Genomic DNA, 25,179 nt, shown 5'->3' with positions numbered 1-25,179 from the left:
TTTATTTTTGTACAGTTGATTTTAAACTAAACAAGCACCAAAGGCTTTTACGAAATGGCCACATACAGAAAACATAGACAAGCGATGTGCAGGGCGAAGGCTTAGGTGGCAGGTGGAGAGGGGTGATTTTTAATTGGGGGTGGCAGGAAGACCCCTGCGGCTCCCACGAATCTGTACCTCGGGTCCTTTTTAGTAGCATCTACTTAAGCCACAAGCAGCTGCCCCAGGTCCCATTCACCCCCAACCTGGGACCCCCAAAACCCAGAGCTCACAAACATTTCTCAGCCTCTGGGATCAGATCTGTCCTTCATCAATTTACTTTATCATTTAGTCAAAGCAGATTTGAATATAAATAGCAAACTCATATAAAAGAAAGTAATTCCTTGGCGGTGTGTATATATATGTGTGTGTGTGTGTATATATATATACACACACACACACATACAAGTTTGATCCTGGCATTGTTTATAATGCTTATCCTGTTAAAATTAAACACATCTTTTAACTAGAAGAATAAGCCTATGTTGATACTAGATATAAAATCTGCAAATTAACCCAACTTTGGGAAAGTCAGTACTTTAATTGATATTGGTATTTGATACCTCACTGGGGGCCCTGGTTCCTCAGATTATATGCTAACACATGATTCCCATCACACCAGGCTATCAGGTTGGGGGAAGGTAAAAAAATTCCCTTTATAGGACTGTTATTATATAAATACTCTCAAACTATAACTGATCAACCCAAGGATTGATATAATAATGTAGCTGAGAAACCTAGTGTTTGGCTGACTTTCTCTCATATGATACAATCAATTGAATGTGGATATTTTGTGCACTTTTTGATTTTCTCTTCCATTGCTGGCCACACCCAATGAACTAAATTATAACTCTCTGCTCCTATGTTTTCATCAGATTAAATGCTTTTTTCTGTGTTTTTTTTTTCATTTGTTCTATGCCAGTATCCCATTTCTCAGAGGAATATTTCATCTCGACAGCCAGGGAGAGAGCCTGGATGCTCAAGGTAAGGTTTAAACATAAATTATGTTGCACGACTCCCTGTTTACAGATTAATTTGGAGTGTGTATTATTGATGCCTTTGTAACAAATTTATTTTCAAAATTCCATTATACAGTTAAAGCGAGTATTCCAGTAAACATGCTTCACTCGAACATTATTTTTCAAGCAACATTCCATTTCCCATGTGTACCAAGAGCTAATTAGCTGTTATCAGCAATTCCTCTAAAAATGCTCACGCCAGTTAAAGTTTAATTTTGGAGATTTTCCTGGTGAGAAGTGAAGTGAGAAAATACCAAGATACCTCAGGATATTTCTAATTATGAAGAAGGGATTATTTGTTAAAAATCCAGGCCACTGCTCCATTGACTTTAAAAAAGAGATGGGTGTCTTAAAGGAGACGAAAGCTCAGAAAGCATCATTTTTTTTTTTTTTTTTCAGTTTGGGATTTGTGTTTGAGACACAATCATTTGACCTTCTGTTATTTCCCACTGGTGAGCTATCTAATATTCCAGGAGCTCACTAGAACAAAGGAGCAATTAACTGAAATTCCACCAGATGGCAATATTTGGAAAGCCATCCTGAGAGATTTCAAAGCTGTGAGACACTTTTGTTCACACAGGGAATAGTCTCACCAAGTGTAACATCCTGGATTTCATTCAGAGTGCTCTAAAGATCTTTGGTTTTATTTATCTGCCCATAGCATTGAAACTTTTACAGCGAGTAGGGGACAGATGTACGTGTTTGGGGGTGGGAGGGGTGGAGTATGTGCTGTTTTATTTTGTATCATTCTGAAAGGATAAAATTAGCAACTTCATTCTTCAGTAATTTTCCAAACAGTATTGGTGAGTACTAAAAGCTCAAATCAATGGGTAATATACCGTGTTTGTCTTGGGATCTCTTTGGGATAAAATGCTATGGTTGATGGTCATTTTAAAATAAATTATTTGATAAGAGAAACTGAAAATTCTTAACAGTAGAATTTTAAGGAGTTGCCTAGATATTAAACCAAGTGATTACAGGTACAAAATTCTTATTTGCAATGATTAAGGCTTATTTAAATAGGATGAGTAAATTTGCCCTTTTACTCTAATGAAAGTAGAGATGCTGTGTGTACCCTGAGTGGTGCCCAAACAGCTAGACTCTTCAAGAACCAGAGCTGAACCTTGGACAGAGCTGAGACGGAGGGAAGTAGAAAGGCATCTGAGAGCAACTGAAATAGAAGAACCACTAAGAGGAGCCACCTGAGCTTTCTGTATGCACGTACAAGCAGCCCCTAACACAACCCTTCTCTACTGTTGGTGGGAATGTAAGTGGCTACACTATGGAAAACAGTACGAAGGTTCCTCAGAAAACTAAAAATAGAATTACCATGCAATCCATCAATTCCATTTCTGGCATATATCCAGACCAAACTATAATTCAAAAAGATATATGCACCTCCATGTTCATAGCAGCACTGTTGACCATAGCCAAGACATGGAAGCAACCTAAGTGACCATCAGCAGAGAAATGGATAAAGATGATGGGGTAGACAACAGAATAATACTCAGCCGTGAAAAGAATGAAATAATGCCATTCGCAGTAACATGGATGCAACTAGAGATTACCAAACTAAGGGAAATAAGTCATGAAGAGAAAGATAAATACTATATGATATCACTTATGTGTGGAATCTAAAATATGACACAAATGAACCTATCTGTGAAACGGAAACAGGCTCATGAAGATAGGGAGCAGACCTGTGGATGCCGAGGAGGAGGCGGGTGACGAGGACTGGAATGAGAGGCTGGGGTTGGCAGATGTAAGCTATTATACAGAGAATGGATAAACAAGGTGCTGCTGGATAGCACAAGGGACTACATCCAATATCCTATGATAAACCATAATAGAAAATAATATTTTTTAAAAAGAACGTATAGATAGGTGGAAAACTGAATCACTTTGCTGTACAGCATTATAAATCAACTATCAGTTCAGTTCAGTCACTCAGTTGTGCCCAACTCTTTGTGACCCCATGGACTGTAGCACGCCAGGCTTCTCTGTCCATCATCAACTCCCAGAGCTTGCTCAAACTCATGTCCATCGAATCGGTGATAACAACCATCTCATCCTCTGTTGTCCCCTTCTCCTCCTGCCTTCAATCTTTCCCAGCATCAGGGTCATTTCCAAAGAGTCAGTTCTTCCCATCAGGTGGCCAAAGTACTGGAGTTTCAGCTTCAGCATCAGTCCTGCCAATGAATATTCAGGACTGATCTCCTTTAAGATGGACTGGCTGGATCTCCTTGCAGTCCAAGGGACTCTCGAGTCTTCTCCAACACTACAGTTCAAAAGCATCAGTTCTTCAGCACTCAGCTTTCTTTATGGTCCAACTCTCACATCCATACATGACTACTGGAAAAACTGTAGCTTTGACTAGATGGACTTTTGTTGGCAAAGTAAATGTCTCTGCTTTTTAATATGCTATCTAGGTTGGTCATAGCTTTTCTTCCAAGGAGCAAGCATCTTTTAATTTCATGGCTGCAGTCACCATCTGCAGTGATTTTGGAGCCCCAAAAAATAAAGTCACTGTTTCCATTGTTTCCCCATCTATTTGCCATGAAGTGATGGGACCGGATGCCATGATCTTCGTTTTCTGAATGTTGAGTTTTAAGCCAGCTTTTTCACTCTCCTCTTTCACTTTCATCAAGAGGCTCTTCAGTTCCTCTTCACTTTCTGCCATAAGGGTGGTATCATCTGCTTATCTGAGGTTATTGATATTTCTCCCGGCAATCTTGATTCCAGCTTGTGCTTCATCCAGTCTGGCATTTCGCATGATGTACTTTGCACATAAGTTAAATAAGCAGGATGACAATATACAGCCTTGACGTACTCCTTTCCCAACTTGGAACCAGTCCGTTGTTCCACGTCCAGTTCTAACTGTTGTTTCTTGACCTGCATAGATTTCTTAGGAGGCAGGTAAGGTGGTCTGGCTATACTTCATTCAAAAAAAAGAAAAGTAGTCTCTGGACAGGCATTGAATACCCTTTGAAATCTGCTCTTCGCTCAATGGATAAAGAATCAGCCTGCAATGCAGGAGGCATGGAGACTTGGGTTCAACCCCTGCATCAGGAAGTTTCCCTGGAGGAAGAAAATGGCAACTCACTCCAGTATTTTGCCAGGAAAATCCTATGGACAGAGGAACGTGGCAGGCTATAGTCCAAAGTGTCACAAAAGGGTCAAAGATGACTAAGCAACCAAGAACACACACACACTTATGCCCCGGGAGGGTGCCCATAGATCTGGTGTCCCGGACTGTCCTACGTAATTTCTGTTGTCCTGGAATAGTATCCACTTAGCACTCCCTTTCACCCTCAAAATTCTGCTTGGTTAATAAGGTGATTGTATAATTTATCTTCTAAGCTGGCATGTTTGAAGAAGAAAGTAATAGAAAAAGTTGACCCTAAACTGGGCATCTGTGTATAAACCTCCTTATATAGCTTATATAACAAATTATTTTTCTGTAAAGAACTACATTGTAAATACTTTCCTGCTTTGTGGGTTGATCATACAGTCTCGGTCACAAGTATCCAACTCGTTGTAGAATGAAAACATAATGAACGTAAGTGAATGGACCTGGTTGGGTTCCAATAAAACTTTATTGGCAAACACAGGCAGACGGTGGCATTAGGCTGGCAGGTTTACAGCTTTAATGTGAGATAATACATGGTCAGGGGACAGGAGATGGTGGTGATTCAAGCAGACAGCCATCCTTCACGCCTCTGCCTTCTCTTCATACCCCTGCTGGGTGGCAGCCTCCTCAGTTAACCCCCTGACAAACCAGTATGAATAGTTTCCTTGAGTGAGTGGTCTCGTCCTCATTTGTGTGGTTCCTGAGATTCCCGTTCCGGGTCTAATTTCTTGCTTCTCATCCAAACTTGTTTCTGTGTCTGCACACCATGCCTATGCTTTGTATTCATGACACAGAATAGCATCCTTACTCAGGACCACTTGAGTACTAGAGTTAAATACGGGAGTGATAGCTATTAGCAGACATTTTAATTTATGCTTTGATGATGTCTGCTCAGTCGCTCACTCATGTTCTAGTCTTTGAGACCCCATGGACTGAAGCCTGCCAGTCTCCTCTGTGCATGGAATTCTCCAGGCAATAATACTGGAGTGGCTTGCCACTTTGACCCTCACTAAATAGCTGTCTATGGGAAATATAGCCACATTAGAGATGGGTTAATGTTGACTCTACCAAAATTTTTTTTTATTATAAAAACAATAAATTTAAAGGAAACTTTGAGTAAAAAATATATCTACCAACACCATTCTAAAATAATTATTTTTCTTTTTTGTGCATATTTGCTATTCCCATAAGTATTTCTGTTTTTCTACAGTGGGTAACAGTGCATGTGAACTCTGTGTTTTATTTAGCCTTAGTCACAAGAATCTTTCATGAGTAATCGGAAAGGTCATTAGGACAAAATAGTATTATATTGCATCAATGTCCCATAATAGTTGCTAATTTTTCACTAAAAAATGCTGTACTAACATTTTTTTGTACATTTTGTTATTGTTTTGGTTGGTTTGGTTTGTTTTTTTCCTTAGGACAATATCCCAGAAGTAATATTATACAAGGATGTGACCAGTTTTATAACTTTTAGTCTAGTTTACAATATCTTTTCTTAAAAGTTTTGGAGTATTCTACAAGTGTTTGCAATTTGAGGGTATTAGCCTCACCACAACTTTATAAGAAACAGTACTTAATAGTAATTAATGTCTTCTATATTTAAAGAACTGGGACAGTTACTTTGTGTATGTGAATGTATGTTTGTATGTATATATATGACATTCTACTTCCACAAGTATTTATTGAGTGCCTACTATGAACTATCACTGGGAAAGACTGAAGGCAGCTGGATGGCATCACTGATACAAAGGACATGAAATCAGGCAAACTCCAGGAGATGGTGGGGGACAGGGAGGCCTGGCATGCGGCAGTCCATGGGGTCGCTAAGAGTCAGACATAACTAGGCAACTGAAGAACAGCAAATATGAACTATGTATTACAAGGTTTTAATGGTGAGCAGAGGATAGCTTCTGTGTGACTTTGATCTTACTAGGGAGTTATGATATACACATAAAGAATTAATAAAATTTAGAAGATGAGACACATCATGGAAGAAACATAGAGACAATACAATGGGCATTTGGGAGGGATGAGGGGAGGTTGAGATGGTGTCTGAGCTGAACTTTGAACATGAGTTGCATTGGGATGCTTGGAGGTGGTAAGATTTGCCTTTCATTCCATAAGCATGTCTTGATTGCCAACTACATGCCAAGTCCCCTGCTACAAGCTAGGAATATAAAGGGGAAAAGACAGAGCTCTTCAAGTTTACTCTCTAGTGAGATAAACAGCCTTTAAAAAAAAAAAAGTTGTATGCTCAGGGGGCATGGAGGGATGGGATGAGGTAGGAGACGGAATTGACATATACACTATTGATGCTGTGTATAAAATACGTATATATATGTATTTATATAATATATATTATATAATATATTATATATATATATATATATATATATATAAAATAGATACCTAAGGAGAACCCACTGTGTAGCACAGGGAACTCTACTCAGTTCTCTGTGATGACCTAAATGAGAAGGAAATCCAAAAAAGAGGGTATATATGTAAACATGTAGCCAATTCACTTTGCTGTACAGCAGAAACTAACATAACATTGTAAAGCAAGTATACTTCAATAAAAATGAATAAAAAATAAATACATAAAATTTTCTGTACCCTCCCCCAAATAAGTGTAATCAGTGGATTGGCTCAACTAGCAGAGGGTACAAGTGGTAGGGATGAAACTAGGGTTTTTCTGGCACCGTCTTCATCTGCAGGTATCATGTTAGAATCTGTGGGGGATATGCTTCTGGAAGTCTGAAGTTATTCTGCCTGTACTGACCAACATTCCAGCTGACACTGGCCTCCATTTACAGTTCATTGCCCCAGGGAGCACATTCACTGAGTGTACAAAACCTGGGGCTGGGATCAGGAAGACCTCCATCCAGCCCTCGCCAGCTGATGACTGAGGCAAAGCACTAAGAAGCACAGAGTTTCCTGTGTGTTTTGTTTTGTAACAGCTGGAAGGAACCTCATCCAGCTCAATCGTTTGGCAGGTGAACATTGTTGGGTGCACAGAGCTGGGTGACTAGCCTAGTGTCAGACATTTGGTGACAAAGCCAGGGCACCAGGTGCCTGGCTTCTGATCTCACATGCTGCTTGTTCTAGTTCACCGTTGTCGTTTTCTCTGACTCATCTATACCACGAAGGGGTGTGTACGTGTGTGCTCAGTCACATCCAACTCTTTGCAACTGCATAAATGATAGCCTGTCAGGCTCCTCTGTCCATGGGATTTTCCAGGCAAGAATACTGGAGTAGGTTGCCATTTCCTCCTCCAGGGGATCTTCCTGACCCAGGAATCAAACCTGTGTCTCCTATGTCTCCTGTATGGGAGGCAGATTCTTTACCACTGAGCCACCTGGGAAGCCCACTATACCACAGGGCTAGAAAGAACTAAAAAGTCAGCCTAGGCATTCCTTGTGCCTGTAGAAGCAATAATAGGTATTTTAGTCATCTTGGACCACAGCAAAAAAAAAAAAAAATATATATATATATATATATATTTTTCATATATTTTAAATTGTAATTTAAATAGTAATGAATAGTGGTGGGAAGAGAGGGAAACCTGGAACAAATTCCTACATCTGCCATTTTCCTCCTTTAGGTTCTGGGCCAATAACTTGACCTCACTGAGTTTTTACATCTTGAGTTTGTTGTGAGAGTAATTGGCAGTAACGTAAGTGTTGGATACATCATGGGCGCTCAGCAAATGTTTATTTTCTTTCTCCTTCCCTCCTAGAGCTACAGGGTCTTGACAGAGTTCCTTTTGTTTATTAATGAGGTGACCTTGTAAGGCTCATGAGAATTAAATGATGGAGTGAGAGTACATTTATAAAAGTATCTGATGCACGGCTTAACATTCTCATTTCTGAATTTCACTTAGCTGCAGTTAGGTAGAGATTTAAAGGTTTCTATTCCTATTTCTTTATCCTTTTCTTCAGTAGTTTATTTTCTATGGTCTGTGGACATGTTGGTAAGACTGAAGAATTCATTCATTTTCTCTATGATTTGCTTTAAAATGATTTGTCAAATAGAGTAAGATGATTAGATGAAGAAAATATGGTTAAATGTTAACTACAGAATATAGCTTGTGAATATGGTGTATGTTATTGCTGTTATACAATTTTTTTCTACTTTCCTGGATGTTTGAAATGTCCCAGGCTGAATTATTTTTGGAGGATTTCATGTTAAATATTAAGCTTCTACCATGGCCCCATCTCTGTGCAAGGTGCAGAGGGTATGTTCGGGTAAGAAAGAGTCTCAGCTCTGATGGAGCTATGGCTCACCATCAGTTCAGTTCAGCCGCTCAGTTGTGTCCAACTCTTTGTGACCCCATGAATTACAGCACGCCAGGCCTCCCTGTCCATCACCAGCTCCCAGAGTTCACTCAGACTCACGTCCATCGAGTCAGTGATGCCATCCAGCCATATCATCCTCTGTCGTCCCCTTCTCCTCCTGCCCCCAATTCCTCCCAGCATCAGAGACTTTTCCAATGAGTCAACTCTTCACATGAGGTGGCCAAAGCACTGGAGTTTAAGCTTTAGCATCATTCCTTCCAAAGAAATCCGAGGGCTGATCTCCTTCAGAATGGACTGGTTGGATCTCCTTGCAGTCCAAGGGACTCTCAAGAGTCTTTTCCAACACCACAGTTCAGAAGCATCAATTCTTCGGCGCTCAGCCTTCTTCACAGTCCAACTCTCACATCCATACATGACCACTGGAAAAACCATAGCCTTGACTAGACGGACCTTTGTTGGCAAAGTAATGTCTCTGCTTTTGAATATGCTATCTAGGTTGGTCATAACTTTCCTTTCAAGGAGTAAGTGGCTGCAGTCACCATCTGCAGTGATTTTGGAGCCCAAAAAAATAAAGTCTGACACTCTTTCCACAGTTTTCCCCATCTATTTCCCATGAAGTGATGGGACCGGATGCCGTGATCTTCGTTTTCTAAATGTTGAGCTTTAAGCCAACTTTTTCACTCTCCACTTTCACTTTCATCAAGAGGGTTTTTAGTTCCTCTTCACTTTCTGCCATAAGGGTGGTGTCATCTGCATATCTGAGGTTATTGATATTTCTCCCGGCAATCTTGATTCCAGCTTGTGCTTCTTCCAGCCCAGCATTTCTCATGATGTACTCTGCATATAAGTTAAATAAGCAGGGTGACAGTATACAGCCTTGATGTACTCCTTTTCCTATTTGGAACCAGTCTGTTGTTCCATGTCCGGGGACACTAATAAAACGGGCAGCTTCTTCTTCAGGGTGCTGAGTACTATGGTAGGGGCCCCCATGGCATCCTGTGATTCTCCTAGCAGTGACAGCAAAGCCACGACTGGAACAGGGAGGTTGGATGAGACTTCCAAGAGGCAGTGACATCTTATCTAAGACCTGAAGGAAAAGGAGGAGCTAGCAGGTGTTGATCAGAGGGGGACTGCGGAGAACGAGGGATTGTTTGGGCAGAAAGAGTAGCATCTTCAAAGACCTGGAAAGAAAATATGAGAAGCATATGGTGTGTTAGTGAAATTGAAAGAAGTTCAGTAATGAGCTGCAGCATCAGAGTGATAGTGAGAGGGAGGGCTGGATGGACAAGCAGATCAGGAAGGGCCTTGGGAGGCCAATGATGAACTTTGGGTTGTATCCTCAAAGGGATGGTTGAGGTGTTTAAGTAGAGGAGTAAAACTTCTATCATTTTTATCTAAGGATGGTCACTCTGTATGGAAAGTGATCAGGAGAGGATGAGATTAGAAGTAGAGACATAAAGTGAAAGATGTTGATGAGCATCTGGATTAGGTGACGGTGACAGTGGGGGTTCCCAGGTGGCTCTAGTGGTAAAGAACCCACCTGCCAATTCAGGAGACATAAGAGCCAAGGATTCGATCCCCAGGCCAGGAAGATGCCCTGGCAGAGGGCATGGCAACCCACTCCAGTATTCTTGCCTGAAAAATCCCCATGGAGAGAGGAGCCTGGGGGTTAGAGTCAGACACCACTGAAGCGACTTAGCACGCAGAAGGTAGAGAGAAGTTTGAGCACAGTTTAAGAAGCAAAATAGACAGGGTTGGGTAAGTGAGAGGTCAAGGTCTAATTCATTCATTCAGCACATCTATTGAGTGCTTGCCATGTGGTAACCCTATTTCAGTGTTGAGAAGAAAAAGTCAAGTAAGGGCTATAGGGAATACAAGGTGTATCAAGATGGGATTAATGGAGAAGCATCTTCTGCAGGAGCACAAATTGATCCTTGGGGACCCCCTTCAGGAATGCCAAAGTAAAAAGTAGTCATCCAAGAGGATATATGTTCCTATTAGGACCTGAATCCCAAAACAGAAAAATTGAACCAGGGTATAGTTTTGAGAGTCACTAGTCGGACACGACTGAGCGACTTCACTTTCAATTTTCACTTTCATGCATTGGAGAAAGAAATGGCAACCCACTCCAGTATTCTTGCCTGGAGAATCCCAGGGATGGGGGAGCCTGGTTGGCTGCCATCTATAGGATCGCACCGAGTCGGACACGACTGAAGCGACTTAGCAGCAGCATGTAAACAATAAACCATGAATACAGGTAAAACTGCCCAAGGAGGATACAACCTTGAAGATCACCAATATTTAAAAGGTAGATTAAGGGGAAAAAAGAGTACACTCATGTTTATAGTAGTATTATTCACAATACCCAAAGGCAACCAAAGTGCCCATCAACAGGTGAATGGATAAACAAAATACGGTATATACATACAATGGAATGTTATTCAGCCTAAATAAGGAAGGTAATTCTATTACATGCTACAGCATAGATGAACCTCAAGGATGGTAAGCGAAATATCTGTCACAGAAAAGCTCCATTTACATGAGAATACAATTCCACTTACGTGAGATACCTAGAGCAGCCAAATTCATAAAGCAGAAACAAGCATCATGCTTGTCAAGGTTCTTGGGAGGAGGAGAAACTGAGAAGTTATTGTTTTTTTTGTTTTTTGAATCTTTATTGGAGTATAGTTGCTTTACAATGTTGTGCTAGTTTCTGCTGGACAGCAAAGTGAATCAGGTATACATATATATGGGCTTCCCTGGTGACTCAGTGGTAAAGACTCTGCCTGCCAGTGTGGGAGATGTGAGCTCAGTCCCTGGGTTGGGAAGATCCCCTGGAGGAGGGCATGGCAACCCACTCCAGTATTCTTGCCTGAGAATCCCATGGACAGAGGAGCGTGGCAGGCTACAGTTCATGGGGTCGCAAAAGAGTTGAACATAACTTAGCAACTAAACAACAGAAACACGTATACATATATCCCCTCTTTTTTAGATTTCCTTCCTATTTAGGTCGCCACAGAGCATTAAGTAGAGTTCCCTGTGCTATCCAGTAGGTTCTCATTAGTTATCTATTTTATACATAGCAATGTATATTTGTCAATTGCAATCTCCCAATTCATTCCACCCGCTCTTTCCTCCTTGGTACCCATAAGTTTGTTCTCTACTTCTGTGTATCTATTTCTGCTTTGTAAATAAGTTCATCTGTATAAGTTTTCTAGATTCCACATATAAGCAATATTACTATATTTGTTTTTTGAAAGTTGTTGTTTAATGGGTATAGCGTTCTGGTTTTGTGAGATGAAAAGAGTTCTAGAGAAGGATGCTGATGATGGCTGCACGGCAGTGTGAATGTACTGCTGGCTTAAATGGTTAAAATGGTAAGTTCTCTGTGTGTTTCATTACAATGAGAGAGAGAGATTGATAGTGAGTAACCAGAAACATGGGAGAGAGACCAGCTGTGTATGCTCTCATGGAAGCCAGGGGAAGATAACATTTGAGACTGAGTAAGTCTACAGCCACCCCACCATGAATGCACGTGGTCTTGCTGATCTCGGAAGCTAAGCAGGAGGCCTGGTTAGCAGTTGGATGGGAGACTAAGCAAAAAGCCAAGGATTGATAAACCCAAATGCCTCACAGAGGTTAAGGGAGATAATGCCTAAAAAGTGCCTACTGATTCAGCAGCAGAACGGTTGTTAGTAATCTTGATGATGATTTCAATCTCATGGTGGAAGTGGGATCCAGCATGGAAGATGAGGAGAGAGGGGGACATGGAGAGAGCAGCTTTAGATAAGCCTTGAGATATTTGGCTCTAAGGATAAGGAGAGATAGAGGAACCTATAGGGAAGAAGGGCTGATTGAGAGTGAATGGAAGAGACTTGACCACTTCAAATACCGCTGGGAATGAGCCAGTAGAAGCGGCATGTAAGGGTCTGGAGGAAGGAAGGAAGGGTCTGGTAGAAGGTTACAGAGCAGGAGGCAGCTAGCCAGGACATGCCTCTTCATTGCAACAAACAAGAAACAGAATAAGATGGCTGCCTTGCAGGTAAATGTGCAGGTTTGGGGGCAGGAAGTTAAATGCTGGTCTAGTGGCTTCAATTACCCTCTGAAGTCCCAGACAAGACCATCTGCTGAGGGAGGAAAGGTGGAAGGGTCAGAGATCTAAAGAAACTGGCAAAGTATTGAAATGACTGGTTCACGAATAATGACAGACCTCCGCCTAGGAAGCGGAGGGCGCTCTGGAAGCACTAACATCCACTGGGGTTTGGAGGCCATGAACTTACAGCTGTGCTCATCTTCTAGGCAGAGCGCCTACCCCCCACCCCCGCACCCCAAAAGGGTTCAGAAGTTCAAATGAAGCGTATGTACCTGGGTAGATGAAAACTTCATAAGGGCTCCTTTTGAGGGAAACATGAAATTGATCTCAAGGACAGTAGGGTTACGTTAAGTGGGGCAAATGCTGTATTCTTTTGAAAATGTTGCAGGCGCCCGGTGACTGGGTTAAGAGCTGCAGATACGGTTCGGTTTATGAGTTTGACCTTTGTACAGTGATTGTAACTAACTCACCAGGGCCCCCTGTTGACAGAATAGGTTATTGGGTGCCACCCTTAATTAGCAATTGATTCAGAATGAAACTTTGGACTGTGTACCAAGTCGTTGGGTGTCTCATCTCCCATTCACAAACTTGTGTTGCCTTTGTGTGAAAAAATAAAACTTCCGAACTGCTTGGCAAGCCTTTAACAAATTGTATATCCCTATAGATTTCTGCCTTATGCACAGACTACCAGGATCTGCTTAAGAGTGCTCATTTCTGCTAGCAAAAATGTCACTTAAGTTACTGAAGTTGACGTATCTTATCACAGTTTTTTTGCAAGTGGCTTGTGGTATGTGGAGAGAATGCTATTGATGTCTCTCATGGGCTCGTGCCTAGAATGCTTGTGTATATTGACTCCCCCTAATCAAGAAATGTGTTTTTCTTCTACCCTGCTTCACTATCTGAGTTTATCTTCTTGGGCTGAACGTCATTAAAAAACAAGGTGAAAAAACAACCCTCAGAATGGGAGAAGATAGTAGCAAATGAAACAACTGACAAAGGATTCATTTCCAAAATATACAAGCCTATGACATTTCTTATTCCCACTGATACCCCCAGAACCCAGAGTGGAGTTATAATTGTTCTTCAGTGATCAAAATGTTCTCTCTATGCCAGATAATTCGGTAGCCACTAGCCATATGTGCCCAATGATTATTTGAGATGTTTGATGGAGGAACATTTTTATGCATTTTTAACTTTATTTCATTTTAATTCAGTGTAAGTAGCCACATGCAGCCAGTGGCTACTGTATTGGACAGTTCAGTTTCAGTTCAGTCGCTCTGTCGTGTCCAACTCTTTGTGACCCCATGAATAGCAGCACGCCAGGCCTCCCTGTCCATCACCAACTCCCGGAGTTCACTCAGACTCATGTCCATCGAGTGAGTGATGCCATCCAGCCATCTCATCCTCTGTTGTCCCCTTCTCCTCCTGCCCCCAATCCCTCCCAGCATCAGAGTCTTTTCCAATGAGTCAACTCTTCACATGAGGTGGCCAAAGTACTGGAGTTTCAGCTTTAGCATCATTCCTTCCAAAGAATACCTGGGACTGATCTCTTTAGGGAGGACTGGTTGGATCTCCCTGCAGTCAAAGGGACTCTCAAGAGTCTTCTCCAACACCACTGTTTAAAAGCATCAATTCTTTGGCACTCAGCCTTCTTCACAGTCCAACTCTCATATCCATACATGGCTACTGGAAAAACCATAGCCTTGACTAGACGGACCTTTGTTGGCAAAGTAATGTCTCTGCTTTTGAATATGCTATCTAGGTTGGTCATAACTTTCCTTGCAAGGAGTAAGCATCTTTTATTTCATGGCTGCAGTCACCATCTGCAGTGATTTTGGAGCCCCAAAAAAATAAAGTCTGACACTGTTTCCACTGTTTCCCCATCTATTTGCCATGAAGTGATGGGACCAGATGCCATGATCTTTGTTTTCTGAATGTTGAGCTTTAAGCCAATTTTTTCACTCTCCTCTTTCACTTTCATCAAGAGGCTTTTTAGTTCGTCTTCACTTTCTGCCATAAGGGTGGTGCCATCTGTATATCCGATGTTATTGATATTTCTCCCGGCAATCTTGATTCAGCTTGTGCTTCCTCCAGCCCAGCATTTCTCATGATGTACTCTGCATATAAGTTAAATAAGCAGGGTGACAATATACAGCCTTGACGTACTCCTTTTCCTATTTGGAACCAGTCTGTTGTTCCATGTCCAGTTCTAACTGTTGCTTCCTGACCTGCGTATAGGTTTCTCAAGAGGCAGGTCAGGTGGTCTGGTAGTCCCATCTCTTTCAGAATTTTCCCCAGTTTATTGTGATCCACACAGTCAAAGGCTTTGGCATAGTCAATAAAGCAGAAATAGATGTTTTTCTGGAACTCTCTTGCTTTTTCCATGATCCAGCGGATGTTGGCCATTTGATCTCTGGTTCCTCTGCCTTTTCTAAAACCAGCTTGAACACCTGGAAATTCACGGTTCACATATTGCTGAAGCCTGGCTTGGAGAATTTTGAGCATTACTTTACTAGCATGTGAGATGAGTGCAATTGTGCAGTAGTTTGAGCATTCTTTGGCATTGCCTTTCTTTGGGATTGGAATGAAAACTGACCTGTTCCAGTCCTGTGGCCACTGCTGAGTTTTCCAAATTTGCTGGCATTATTGAGTGCAGCACTTTCACAGCATCATCTTTCAGGATTTGAAAGAGCTCAACTGGAATTCCATCACCTCCACTAGCTTTGTTCATAGTGATGCTTTCTAAGGCCCACTTGACTTCACATTCCAGGATGTCTGGCTCTAAGTGAGTGATCACAGCATCGTGATTATCTGGGTCATGAAGATCTTTTTTGTACAGTTCTTCTGTGTATTCTTGCCACCTCTTCTTAATATTTTCTGTTTCTGTTAGGTCCATACCATTTCTGTCCTTTATCAAGCCCATCTTTGCATGAAATGTTCCCTTGGTATCTCTAATTTTCTTGAAGAGATCTGCTGCTAAGTGACTTCAGTAGTGTCCAACTCTGTGTGACCCCATAGATGGCAGCCCACTAGGCTCTTCTGTCCCTGGGATTCTCCAGGCAAGAATACTGGAGTGGGTTGCCATTTCCTTCTCCAGTGCATGAAAGTGAAAAGTGAAAGTGAAGTCGCTCAGTCACGTCCAACTCTTAGCGACCCCATGGACTGCAGCGCACCAGGCTCCTCTGTCCATGCGATTTTCCAGGCAAGAGTACTGGAGTGGGTTGCCATTGCCTTCTCCGTGAAGAGATCTAGCCAGTTCTAAAAGGCAGATTAGGGACTTGCCTGGTGGCCCAGTGGTTAAGACTGTGTGCCTCCAACACAGAGAACCCAACACAGAGGATGTGGGTTCTATCCCTGGCCAGGAAACTAAGATTCCACATGCCTCATGGCAAAACAAACAAATAAATAAAAGCCAGATTAGACAGGACCAAAGTTTTAAATACAGTTTATAAATAGAGCCAACCCAGGAAATTCACTCTGATCTTTAATGTCCAAGCAAGTCTGGCCTAATCTCATCCTGCCATCAAGTCGGGATGCTAATGCATGGGAGGCGAAGCATAGGGGAGGGAGCAAGCTCTGCAAACAACCTACTGCTAAGGGGGAGTCACCTTCATTTCTGCCTGAATTCTGCCTCTGATACCTGAACACCAGAGTCCTGTGTACAAAGGAAAATGGTGGGGAGAGAACAAACTTAATGCCAAGTGGGTACAAATACTCTGCCAGCAGCTTCACACTCATTACCATCTTGTTCATCTTTAGATGTCTGCCATGAAACTTGCTTATGCTTTTTTAGAAAGGAGGAAATGGAGTTTCAAAGTGATGACGAGCTTGTTCAAGGCACAGAGCTGGTCAGTGGTAGAGGCAAGATGAGAATCCCGGCAGGTGTGAATCCAAAGTCATTTCCACAAGCAGTACTCACAGCCGGATGCTCATGCTAAGAACTACCCCAGCAGCAGAACACCTCAGGGTGGGACTGGAAGTAGAGTGGAGGCAATAGGAGGCAAATGACTTTAAGTGTGTGTGTGTGGTCCGATTATCTCAGAAGTTGTACCTGTATTCCACCTCTCTTGCCCAGCTTGCACCCTGCCACTTCAGTTGTGTTAATTGTAGGCACCTCGCCATGGAAATACAACTATTAGTGTCATAGATGTACGATCATCTGGACAAAAATGACAAGAAATAAAGACAGGTCCCAGCATCTTGGTCACCATCGTGGCAAAGTCTCAAACTTCCTGATACTTGCATAACTTAAGATGTATCTTGGGCTTCCCTGGTGGCTCAGATGGTAAAGAAGCCACCTGCAATGTGGGAGACCTGGGTTCAATCCCTGGTTTGGGAACATGCCCTGGAGAAGGGAATGGCAACCCACGCCAGTATTCTGGCCTTGAGAATTCCATGGACAGAGGAGCCTGGCAGGCTACCGTCCATGGTGTTGCAAAGAGTCAGACACAACTGAGCAACTTTCACTTTCTTTCATGATATGTTTTATGAGAGGTATGTTAGATCACTTACTATCATCTAATCAAACACTTCCTGCAGTTCAAATGCTGCCTGCCTGCTAACCTGTCTATTTGTATATTTTCTTCTATAGCATTTCTAAAATTTCTGCTATTGAAAATAATAATAATAGTGGAAATCATAAAAAGCAAACACCTATAATCCTACCTATATCCTACAAATGCCCTCCTTCATGTAATTTGACATAGTTGTAAGCATACCTTGTGCAGTACTTTTGTTTGTTTTGTTTAGTCACTAAATCATGTCTGACTCTTTTGAGATCCATGGACTGTAGCCCGCCAGGCTCCTATGTCCATGGAATTCTCCAGGCAAGAATACTGGAGTAGGTTGCCATTTCCTTCTCCAGGGAATCTTCCTGATCCAGGGACCAAACTTGCATCTCCTGCACTGATCAGGTGGATTCTTGATGGCTGAGCCACCAGGGAACCCCTATGCATACTTTGGGATACTGCCTTTTATTTCACTTTGTCATGATCAGTTTCCATGCTGCCACACATCCTCTCATGATTGCAGTATTAATATCTATGCAAGTCTTTAAAGTCAGCTTACCATTATTATTCCAACCCTCCTGTTTGATGTGTGGAGTCTGTTTCAAAACTAACTTTAGAAGGTTTTACACTTGTAGATCATAACTGGTTGGTTGATACCCCTAACTGGAAGTCTCATTCTTCTGTGTTTTCACATCCCTTGTGAATACTAGTTATAATACTATGGAATTTCTGATTGGATAGTATCTTGGATTTTAAATAAATGTTTCATGTATGGGCTTCCCTTGTGGCTCAGCTGGTAAAGAATCTGCCTGCAGTGTGGGAGACTGGGTTTGATCCCTGGTTTGGGAAGATCCCCTGGAGAAGGGAAAGGCTACCCACTCCAGTATTCTGGCCTGGAGGATTCCATGGACTGTATAGTCATTGGGGTCGCAGAGAGTCGGACATGACTGAGTGACTTTCACCTCACATATGTATTTTTAACTTCCAAACATTATATTCTCAAGAGCAGTAGACAATGCATTATATCTTAACTATCATCCCCTCTCCCAGACTTTGGGGGCTTCCCAGGTGGTACAGTGGTAAAGAATCCGCCTGCCAATGCAGGAGATGCATTCTGCTGGGTTGGGAAGATTCCCTGGAGTAGGAAGTGGCAACCTGCTCCAGTATTCTTGCCTGGAAAATTCCATAGATAGAGGAGCCTGGTGGATTAGAGTCCACAAGGTCACAAAGAGTCAAGACATGACTGAGCAGACTCCTAGACATTACTTACTTAATATATGCTTCTTGTGGAGAAGAGCACAGCAACCCATTCCAGTATTCTTGCCTGGAGAATCCCATGGACAGAGGAGCCTTGCGGGTTACAGTCCATGGGGTCACAAGGAGTTGGATATGACTGAAACGACTTAGCATGCATGCATATGCTTCTTGAATTCTGTACAGACTATAAAACTGGCTTGGGATCAGGCTGCCCAGTGACTTGTAGATGACAAATTTTCAGCATATCTTACTTCAAATATCATTCTGCTTAAAATGCATGCACTGACGTGTTTGTCTCTGTTCTCAAGTTAGTCACGTTTGAGTCTTCAAGAAAGCCATTCAAATGAATCACAGATTATCAGGTTGATGTCAACCATATTAGGGAACATGAACAGCCAAGGTAGTAATAAGCCTCAGAGTGCCTGCCTAAAGGACTTAACCCTGGGACATGAGGATATTTTATTTTCCAATACTTCATATGTCTGCTTTGGGATATGGTGTCAAGCCTTAACTGGACCATGATGTTTCCAAATACTGATGTGTCATTCTGTTATTTCTCAAGGCAATGACTAAGCTATAGAATATCTGCCTGGTAGAGTTTCTCTCATGGGATTCTGGTCGCTAATTTTATTTTCGCTCTTGGGGAGAGAGATCTTTCAGATCTGTGTGAGGTAATGCTACTCACGAAACATTACTTTGGCTTCTAAGTTGGACTGAACCATAAGCACATCTTTTTCCAGTGTCTGGCTTAGAAACTTTGCTTGGTCTGTCAAAAAATATGAATTGAGCGCTTGGAACATTGTGTAATGATATTGTTGCCTCCATCCAGGCATAACAATTCTACACAGCTTTCTTGAAATAAGAATGTCTAACCACTCTTGTGTCCTGATCAAGACAATCTATAATGAAAATTGCCTAACTCAGGCAGACTATTTTTTTAAGCTGCATCTCATCAACAGTTTGATATGTTTATTGTTTAGTAGGGCTTGCCAGGTGGCACTAGCGGTAAAGAATCTACCTCCCAATGCAGGAGACTTGAGATTACTCTGGTATTCTTGCTTGGAGAATCCCGTGGACAGAGGAGCCTGACAGGCTATGGTCCATAGGGTTGCAGAGTAGGACACAACTGAAGCAGCTTAGCATGAATTGTTTAGTAAGATATCAAAACATGAAACATTTGCCTTTAAAAGTTTATCCTACTTGAAAGTGAACATTAAAGTGAAAGTCGCTCATTCGTGTCCAACTCTTTGTAACCCCATGGACTATACAGTCCATGGAATTCTCCAGGCCAGAATACTTGGTGGGCAGCCTTTCCTTTCTCCAGGGGATCTTCCAAACCCAGGGATCAAACCCAGGTCTCCCACATCGTAGGCAGATTCTTTACCAGCTGAGCCACAAGGGAAGCCCAAGAATACTGGAATGGGTAGCCTATCCCTTCTCCAGGGGATCTTCTTGACCCAGGAATTGAACTGGGATCCCCTGCCTTGCAGGCGGATTCACTTAGGTAAAATTATTTTTGGTTTCAGAATAAATATGGCAGATAAAATTTTGGTTGAAAAAAACTGACATTGCTGACTCAAAAAACAATCATTTACACAGAACTCAAATGTTTTTAAGTAATGCAGATTTTGGCCATCTTAGGATGCTCATAAAGACTTCAGAAAGGCAACTTTGAGCCCAACCTACCTTTGTAAAATGTGAGTAGATTTAAAAAAAAGGAAAAGGACATTACAGGCACGAGTCAGAAGATGCAGGGAAACAGAGCATAACCCCGCTCAGTGGGGCAGGGGAATGACTGATTCTTAAATATGATAAATGGAGGATTAAGAAGAAAGACAAGCTGAGATCTAACTGCATCCAGTCCCAAATACCAGACTAAATTATGTAAGTTTGACATTTTAGATAGTAGGAAATATTGAAGACAATGCAAATACTCTATAAGAAAGTGAGTTTTTAAGATGGTAGTCTCTATAGTTGTTTCTCCTCTCTCCACATCTTCAACTGAAATATTAAGTAGGCAAAAAAAGTTTGTTTGCGTTCTTCCATACCATCTTACAGAAAAACCCGAACAAATTTTTGGCTAACTGAATACAATTTTGAAAGAATAAAGGCATGCCCATTCTGGAAACATGAATGAGGACCAGAAATTGACAAACATCTACAAGATGAAAAGAAATAGGATTATATTGCTTGCTAATTTTTTTAATCTAAATAAAAATAAAAAACAGATGAAATGATTCACAGAATTATTATAATCCAAATAAAATAATTCTGAGAATAGAAGAAGACAATGAAAAAATCTAATTACTCTCCTTAGACACTATGAAAAGTATTGCATCCATTAAACTTCACTACCATCTTTTCAAAAGAAGAGCAGTTATGGACACAAAGCAGTTAGAAAACATGAGTTCTTACAAACTGAAAGTCAAGAGAAAGACTTCCTAAATGTAGCTAAAGACTATTCCAGAGTATAGAGCCAAACATGAGAAGATAGAAAAGGTAAAAAACAGTATTGGTGATATGGAAAGATGATCCTAAAGTTCCACCATTGTTTAAAAAGAGTCCTTAAAGGAAAAATAAAGACATTGGAGAGGAAAAAAGACATAACAATTCAGATTAGGAGAGGCCACTGACTGTTGAGTAAAATAAAAATCCCAAACCCACATTGGTGAAATTTCAGGATAAAAGAGACTTAGAGCATCTGAGTTTAGACACTGAGAATGTCAGACCTTGAGAGGATTACCCACAGAAGAGTGATCGCCTATATGGCATGAACTTTGATACCTGATACTACAGGTTGGGAGACAGTGGACCCATGCATTCAATGTTCAGAGGGGACTGAGTTTGGAACTATGGTTCTGTACTCAGCCCAACTATGAATAAAGTATGAAAGCAAATAGACATTTTCTTACTTTAAAACTTCTCTTAGCCTCTCAACAAAACAACTTGAAGATGTAGTCTAGGAAAATAAGAGAATAAAATAAAGACTACATTAACAGCCAAAAAACTATGGAACTAATATTGGAAGAGTCCAGTTACAAGAAATGTCAAGATGCCAGCAGTAATATTAAAGCAATTGGTGCCAATTAGATAGTGGATTCCATGATGAATGTCTTGCAGGAAAAAAAAAAGGTCATTCTATTATATGTATTTAGGCTTAGAATCTGAGTATTTTTTTATAAGATATATGTTTATTCTGATCCCCAAAAATAATTAAAATCTCTAGGAAAAACAACTATATAGGTATAGAAATATAGAGATATAGAGAACATATCTACATATTTAACTTATCTGTTAAAAATTCAAGTTCACTCTCAATATGAGGCATATTTTGGAATAATTAATAGCCTGTAGAAAGAAAAGATTCATTTGATCTTGATATTATATTATTATTGTGATTGCAAGATATAATGACATTTATTTCTCTACAAAAGGTAATACCACTTGAGTTTGGAGAGAATAAGAAATTGCATAATCATAAATGCCATTTCCTAGATTTCAAATTTAAAAGCAAATCTATAGTCAAAACAAGGGAGCCTTAACTACAGTCATAGAACATAATGCAAATATAAAGGACAAAGGAGACATAATGGTAAAACGATGCAAATTAAAAGAGGAAAGCTGAGAAGAAATGTAAAACGAAGAATCAATAGGTGACATTCCTTAGAGTGAGTCAAGAAATTTCAAGACTAGGGCTTGAAGTTATAAAGGTAACCACTAGAATAACTAAATATTAACAGTAATTGAGAGAAGAAAATTAATAGAAGTATGTTGAATTTCTTTTATAGTAGAAAATAGATACTATGTTGATATAATTGTGACCTTACAAGAATTAAGTATAGTTTTTAAAAAATTAACTGCACATTTAATATTATATATTCTGTAGTCCTCAGATTCTAAACATGTATATACTACTTTTATAAACTACAATTACCTACATATATATATATATAGAGAGAGAGAGAGAGAGAGAATGGTTTGGAAAGAAAGTACTTAGCCAGGAAGACTCCCAGAAGCTATTACTTTTCTCTACCTCTCAGGTGATATGAATTTGGTGGAAACAACAACAACAACAAAAAACCCAAACAAACAAAAAGTTGAGGCAATCTGAGAAGAATTGATAGGATTTGATGGTTGGGTGGTTATTTGAACAGGACAGGTTTTTAAAAAGGAGTTGAAGCAAAGATATATAATATTTTCACCCTTCACAAGGTAATATATACTGAAGCTACTAACAAAATGGTACCCAGGATAATATACTTATTTTAAACTTACTGTTACCTTGCTGTTTCTCACCCAGTTGTATGTCTCCAGGCTAGCTGAAAAGTGAAAATGTAGCATTTTGTTTGGTGATATTTATAATCTGGTGAAATATTTATCATAAGAATATAACTCAAATATTTTTATTTAATCATAAATGTCAAATATATTATACTAAAGAGCCAAAATAGGCTGCAGTAGTGAATAATAACATCACTTTTTGGTCAAAACTTTCCTATGGACAACCAAGAATTGATGTGTCAGGTGGAGTGTGTACTGGCTCTATCATATTTCTTTCAGTGATTTGATTTGTGGCAGAAAGAAAGTGCTCGCATTTTGTTACATTAGAAGCTCTCAGAGTCCCAGGACTCAGAATATTTGTTCAGTTTTCAACAAGTTTCTAATCCTGCTCTGCTATCATGAACTGGGATTTTAGCATCTGCCTGGGCTTGGTCCTATTTACTAAAGGTTTTTAAACCCTTACTTAATGTCAAGCTGGGAAGGACAGAGATCTTTTCAAATCACTTTGTAAATTATGAACTCTCCAGGTCTCTCTTTCTTCATTCACATTCTGACCTCACCCCTCACGTGTGGAGTATCCACTGCAATTATTTACTGAAAGCTTTTGACTATAATTGCCACATTTTTCAGACTGCAGTAGAACAAAGCATTGTATACAAATAAACATACTTCAGTTCTACCGATAACCACGTAACTTGCTTTTCTTTAGCAAATGGAAACAAGAAGCTCGAGATTAATGAAATTTACTAAGTAAGATCTGTGAGGCAGGATCCAAAAGTTCACTTAACCTCCATTTCCCGTTTTAGAGAGAATTATAATCATGTGCAAAACCATGCAGAAAATCTGGCTCTTACATTTGCCTGACTGACACTCAAAAGGAATCAGGAAAAGGTCTCTTCAGCAAGTTTTGTATCTTTCTTTATATTGTTGTTAGTCGCTAAGTCATGTCTTTTGCAACCCCATGGACTATTGCCTGTCAGGCTCCTCTGTCCATGGGTTTTCTCAGGCAAGAATACTGGAGTGGGTTGCCATTCCTTCTCCAGGGGATCTTCCCAACCCAGGGATCCAACCCTCATCTCTTGCATTGCAGGCAGACTCTTTACCACTGAGTCACCTAGGAAGGCCAAGGTGGTGTATTGCTTTATACGACAGGCAATATTATGGACAGCAGCATCACTTACCACTATCAGGCACTGTCTTTTTCCAGATAAAATCAGTGTGAAGAAGCTCTGAGAGTTTGGACAGCTTCTTTTTGTTTTGGGTTGCAGTTGGGTTTTTTCACTCCATCTTGTAAATGGCTAAGGTGATGAATTTAAAGGATGGAAGGAAATGATTCTTTGGCTTGGAGGAGGGAAAATGGAGAAAATAAAAGTAATCCAGATTAATAATACATTTTAGAACCACATAATTAGGAGACATTGGAGGTTATTCTTAAAAGCCTTCTGAGTTGAAATCAAGCATCTCGCTTTAACACTAGCAAAGCCATATTTCTTCTCTTGATCTGAGTGTCCTTAATGTAGTATTTGTACAAAGCATGACATAAGCATGGATTTGCAGCTGTTTCATAACCGCTGTGAAGTTTACTGGCTCTGCTCCACAACTCTCTGTCCAAACTTCAGGAACTCTCCCCAAGTATTGCAAATGTGGGAGGAGGCCATTTGTGGAAGGATTTACTTCGCCCTGAGTTGAATGTTTTGCGTGCAGAATATGAGACTGCTATTCAACAGGTTGTGTCCAAATGTAAGTGACCAGCCAGAGAGACCTTTTTTGGACCTGTCATCTAGCCTCAGAACTTATCCTCCGAGGAACTGAAACTGTTCTCACCAGTGGTAGGAAACAGCAACGCCACAATTCTTTATTTCTTCTCAGCAATAATGGCCTCATGAATTTTTTAAGCTGATATTTTGATTTGCTGAAAGCCATGATTTGGATGTTGGTGATGTAATCTGAATAGTCAGAGCAGTTGTGAGGGTGAGATGGCGGTAGCTGAATGTTCCTGGCTCTCTCTCCTTGCCTTGGATGGATAGGGACTCTGCAAGGACAGCTCAGATATGGTTACATTGACATCATAATTCATCTGACCAAGCTTCTCTCCTCTTCTGAGCTCTGTGATGAAGCCAGCTGAGTTGTTTTAAAGTGGTAGCTTCAAGGTCTCGCAGTCGCACTGAACCTAGTCCAATACGATAATCAGATGGAAAAATCTGTTTCTATAGGAACATTTGTAAAGGATTCACCATCAGAACATTTACATGCTTCTATGCTAATTTCATGCAGAGGAAGTCTTTTTTCTGCTGATACCAGAAGGCAGAACTAGCATTTCCAGTTAAAGTTAACCAGGTTAAATTCCACTCTCACCGTATGTGGTGGTGGACATATTTCCAAGGATAACAGTCAGAGCCTTAAGTAATAAAAGTAAAACGTGGAATTTTCATCCTGAAAGCGATAAGGAGCCACTGAAGGTTTTTGAAAAAGAAGGGCGGAAAGATAGATCTCATGGCGATTTGTCAGAAGCACGGAGAGGAGCATCAGGAAGCAAGACAACGTGTACAGAGTC

General features: G+C 40.7%; 1 protein-coding gene and 1 long non-coding RNA gene across 3 annotated transcripts in view; one reads left to right on the top strand and one right to left on the bottom strand.

Moving 5' to 3' along the window:
- The window catches only part of LOC129636240 (uncharacterized), a 53,385-nt gene extending 29,282 nt beyond the window's left edge, over window positions 1–24,103 (bottom strand). The window contains exon 1 of the long non-coding RNA XR_008706824.1: window positions 23,807–24,103. This is a non-coding gene — a long non-coding RNA (uncharacterized LOC129636240). The remainder of the gene's footprint in view (window positions 1–23,806) is intronic.
- Window positions 1–25,179, top strand: part of MAPRE2 (microtubule associated protein RP/EB family member 2) — a 186,612-nt gene that overhangs the window by 29,219 nt on the left and 132,214 nt on the right. For both annotated transcript variants that reach the window (XM_055559612.1, XM_055559611.1), the window contains exon 2: window positions 962–1,023. In XM_055559612.1, coding sequence (XP_055415587.1) covers window positions 962–1,023 — 62 coding nt within the window. The remainder of the gene's footprint in view (window positions 1–961; window positions 1,024–25,179) is intronic.

This window comes from Bubalus kerabau, chromosome 21 (assembly GCF_029407905.1).
Source record: "Bubalus kerabau isolate K-KA32 ecotype Philippines breed swamp buffalo chromosome 21, PCC_UOA_SB_1v2, whole genome shotgun sequence".
Taxonomy (NCBI): Eukaryota; Metazoa; Chordata; class Mammalia; order Artiodactyla; family Bovidae; genus Bubalus; species Bubalus kerabau.
This window is presented reverse-complemented; position numbering and strand designations above follow the sequence as displayed.